The 2,418-nt window shown below is 48.4% G+C and overlaps 1 protein-coding gene across 1 annotated transcript; it reads left to right on the top strand.

Annotated features, from left to right (window-relative positions):
• Positions 1–1,015: 1,015 nt before the first annotated feature.
• On the top strand, positions 1,016–1,594 carry LOC117213359 (the record flags this gene model as incomplete). Its single annotated transcript, XM_033458712.1, has 1 exon — positions 1,016–1,594. A coding segment is annotated over exon 1 (579 nt), but the record flags the coding sequence as incomplete, so codon positions are not given.
• Positions 1,595–2,418: the final 824 nt, after the last annotated feature.

Below are 2,418 nucleotides of genomic sequence, written 5' to 3'. Positions count from 1 at the left end.
ACGCAGCAAACAGCAGTGAGACGAATGAAATAAGTAAGAACGAAATAGTGTGGCTATTAGGTAGCGGTTGTACCGATCACATAATTAATGATATAAATTATTTTGATAAATCTATCGACCTAAAAGAACCGGTAAATATATATTTAGGCGATAATAGACCGATAAAAGCGACAAAAGTTGGGAATGTTATAAGTTATTTTGAAGCATTCGGAAAACAAAATAAAATAAATATGAGGAAAGTATTTTACGCGAAAGAAATGTCCGCAAATTTGATTAGTTTAGGTAAACTAACAGACAATAAGAATACAGTTATTTCCAAAGGAAATATTGCGAAAGTAATAGATGAGGATAATAAACTTACAGCTGTAGCGTTCAAAGAGAATGGGACATATAGAATAAAAAGTATTGTGGCGGCACGGGCCACGGAACTTTTCAACGGCTCCGGATGCAAAGCGCGACGCCGCCAAAGCGCAACACCGACGTGCCCAATGTACCATCGATATCTTCACACTCTTTCCGCCGAATTCTCGGAAGAGCATACACGTGCCAGCACTGGCGGCACATCTAATGAATGCACGCTAGTGGGGATATCGATGGGCTACGAAGGGAAGAATCTGCGCGATCCGAAACAAAAGCAGAGTCAGTCTGTCTTGCGCCATTAAATGTGTAACTCCTCGGTACTATTTGCATAGCAACGCGTCGAATGATCTCTCGGTGTCTATCGTTATTTGTTAGTTGTTACCTGTTGTCTGTTAAGTGTAATTGTTAGTTGTTAATTGTTAACTCTGATTGTTGATTAGTTCTAATTAAACTATTGTTCGTTAAAAACACCAAGAGTAGTTCCTTACGCACCTATCACCATACCACCTCAAACTGGTGACCCCGACGTGATTTAACGTGACATTTAGTGAAAGAGGTGACCGTGATAGTGCTATCGTTTTTAACCACCGATTTTGAGTGCACCGCGACGATGGAAAGTAATACACAGGGAACCATAGCCAGCCAGGTGATCAGCATGTCTCCACTGCTGCCCACGAACACGGCGGCATGGTTTGCCCTTCCGGAGAGACAATTCGAGGCAGCGCGAATTACGGAAGACACCATTAAATACGTGACGCTGGCAAAATGCCTCAACGATCAACAGCTCCAGGACGTCGAAGACCTAATGACGAACCCTCCAGACATCGGACGCTACGAGAAATTAAAACATGCGCTCATTCGCAAATTATCCGATACGGACGCGACCCGGATAAAGAAGTTGGTGGAAAGCGAGGAGATGGGAGATAGAAAGCCATCCCAGTTTTACCAACACTTAAAAAAACTCTCCAGCCCCTCCACGCCCGATGATTTTACCCTCACGCTGTGGAGGAACCGATTACCCGCCCGCATCAGGCGTATCCTCGCGGCAGTCGACGATTCGGACCCAGAAAGGTTATTGCGGCAGGCGGACCTGATCGCTGACGAATTCACGGAGGATTTTCAGCGCACCGCCCGGGTAACGGCAGTAATGGACCCACCAGCGCAAAACGCTGGAGTATACGAACCAATGGCCGCCGCAATCAACGTGTTGAGAGAGCAAATATCGCAGTTGCAGGCACAGATGAACGCGTTGAGCATGATTAATCATCGTCGACCACGATCACGATCACGCTCGCGTTCGCGATACCACCGACGTTCGCGCTCGCGAGATCGGCCACGGCAAGACGGTCTGTGTTTCGATCATGCAAAGTTCGAAGAACGCGCGAGGAGCTGTCGTTTCCCATGCACGTGGAAGTCGGGAAACGAGACCAGCCGTCCGTAGACGCGGCAGACGACGACGGCCTGAGTTCCCGCCGCATCTTCGTTACGGACAAGGGAACGAAGATCTCTTTCCTTGTAGACACCGGCGCCGACATCAGCGTATACCCCCGCAGTAAAATCCATAGGCACGTCAGGAAAAACGCGTACGAACTATTCGCGGCCAACGGGACGCGCATCGCAACGTATGGTACCACTGCGATTGGCCTTAACCTGTCCCTAAGACGAGCCTTCAAGTGGAACTTCGTAATTGCTGACGTTCAAACGCCTATCATAGGCGTAGATTTTTTAAGGCATTATGGGTTGCTCGTGGACCCGCGAAACAAACGACTCCTCGACACGACAACCCAATTATCAACAAGGGGATATGCTGCCACGACGGAAGAAATATCCATCAAAACCGTAATCGGCGAATCGGTCTACCATCGACTTTTGGCGGAGTTTCCGGATCTAACTCGTCCACCGGCCTTCGGACGAGAGAAAATCCGACACGGTGTGGTACACCATATTGAAACCACACCCGGGCCACCCGTCTACAGTAAACCTCGACGTCTCGCACCGGATCGTCTCAAGCAAGTCAAGGCGGATTTCGCAACAATGATCGAGCAAGGAGTGATGCGG

The sequence above is a fragment of the Bombus bifarius genome, unplaced genomic scaffold (assembly GCF_011952205.1).
Source record: "Bombus bifarius isolate JDL3187 unplaced genomic scaffold, Bbif_JDL3187 scf7180000008760_frag, whole genome shotgun sequence".
In the NCBI taxonomy this organism is placed as follows: domain Eukaryota; kingdom Metazoa; phylum Arthropoda; class Insecta; order Hymenoptera; family Apidae; genus Bombus; species Bombus bifarius.
The sequence above is the reverse complement of the archived record's forward strand: the minus strand, read 5'-3'. Positions and strand labels throughout refer to the sequence as shown.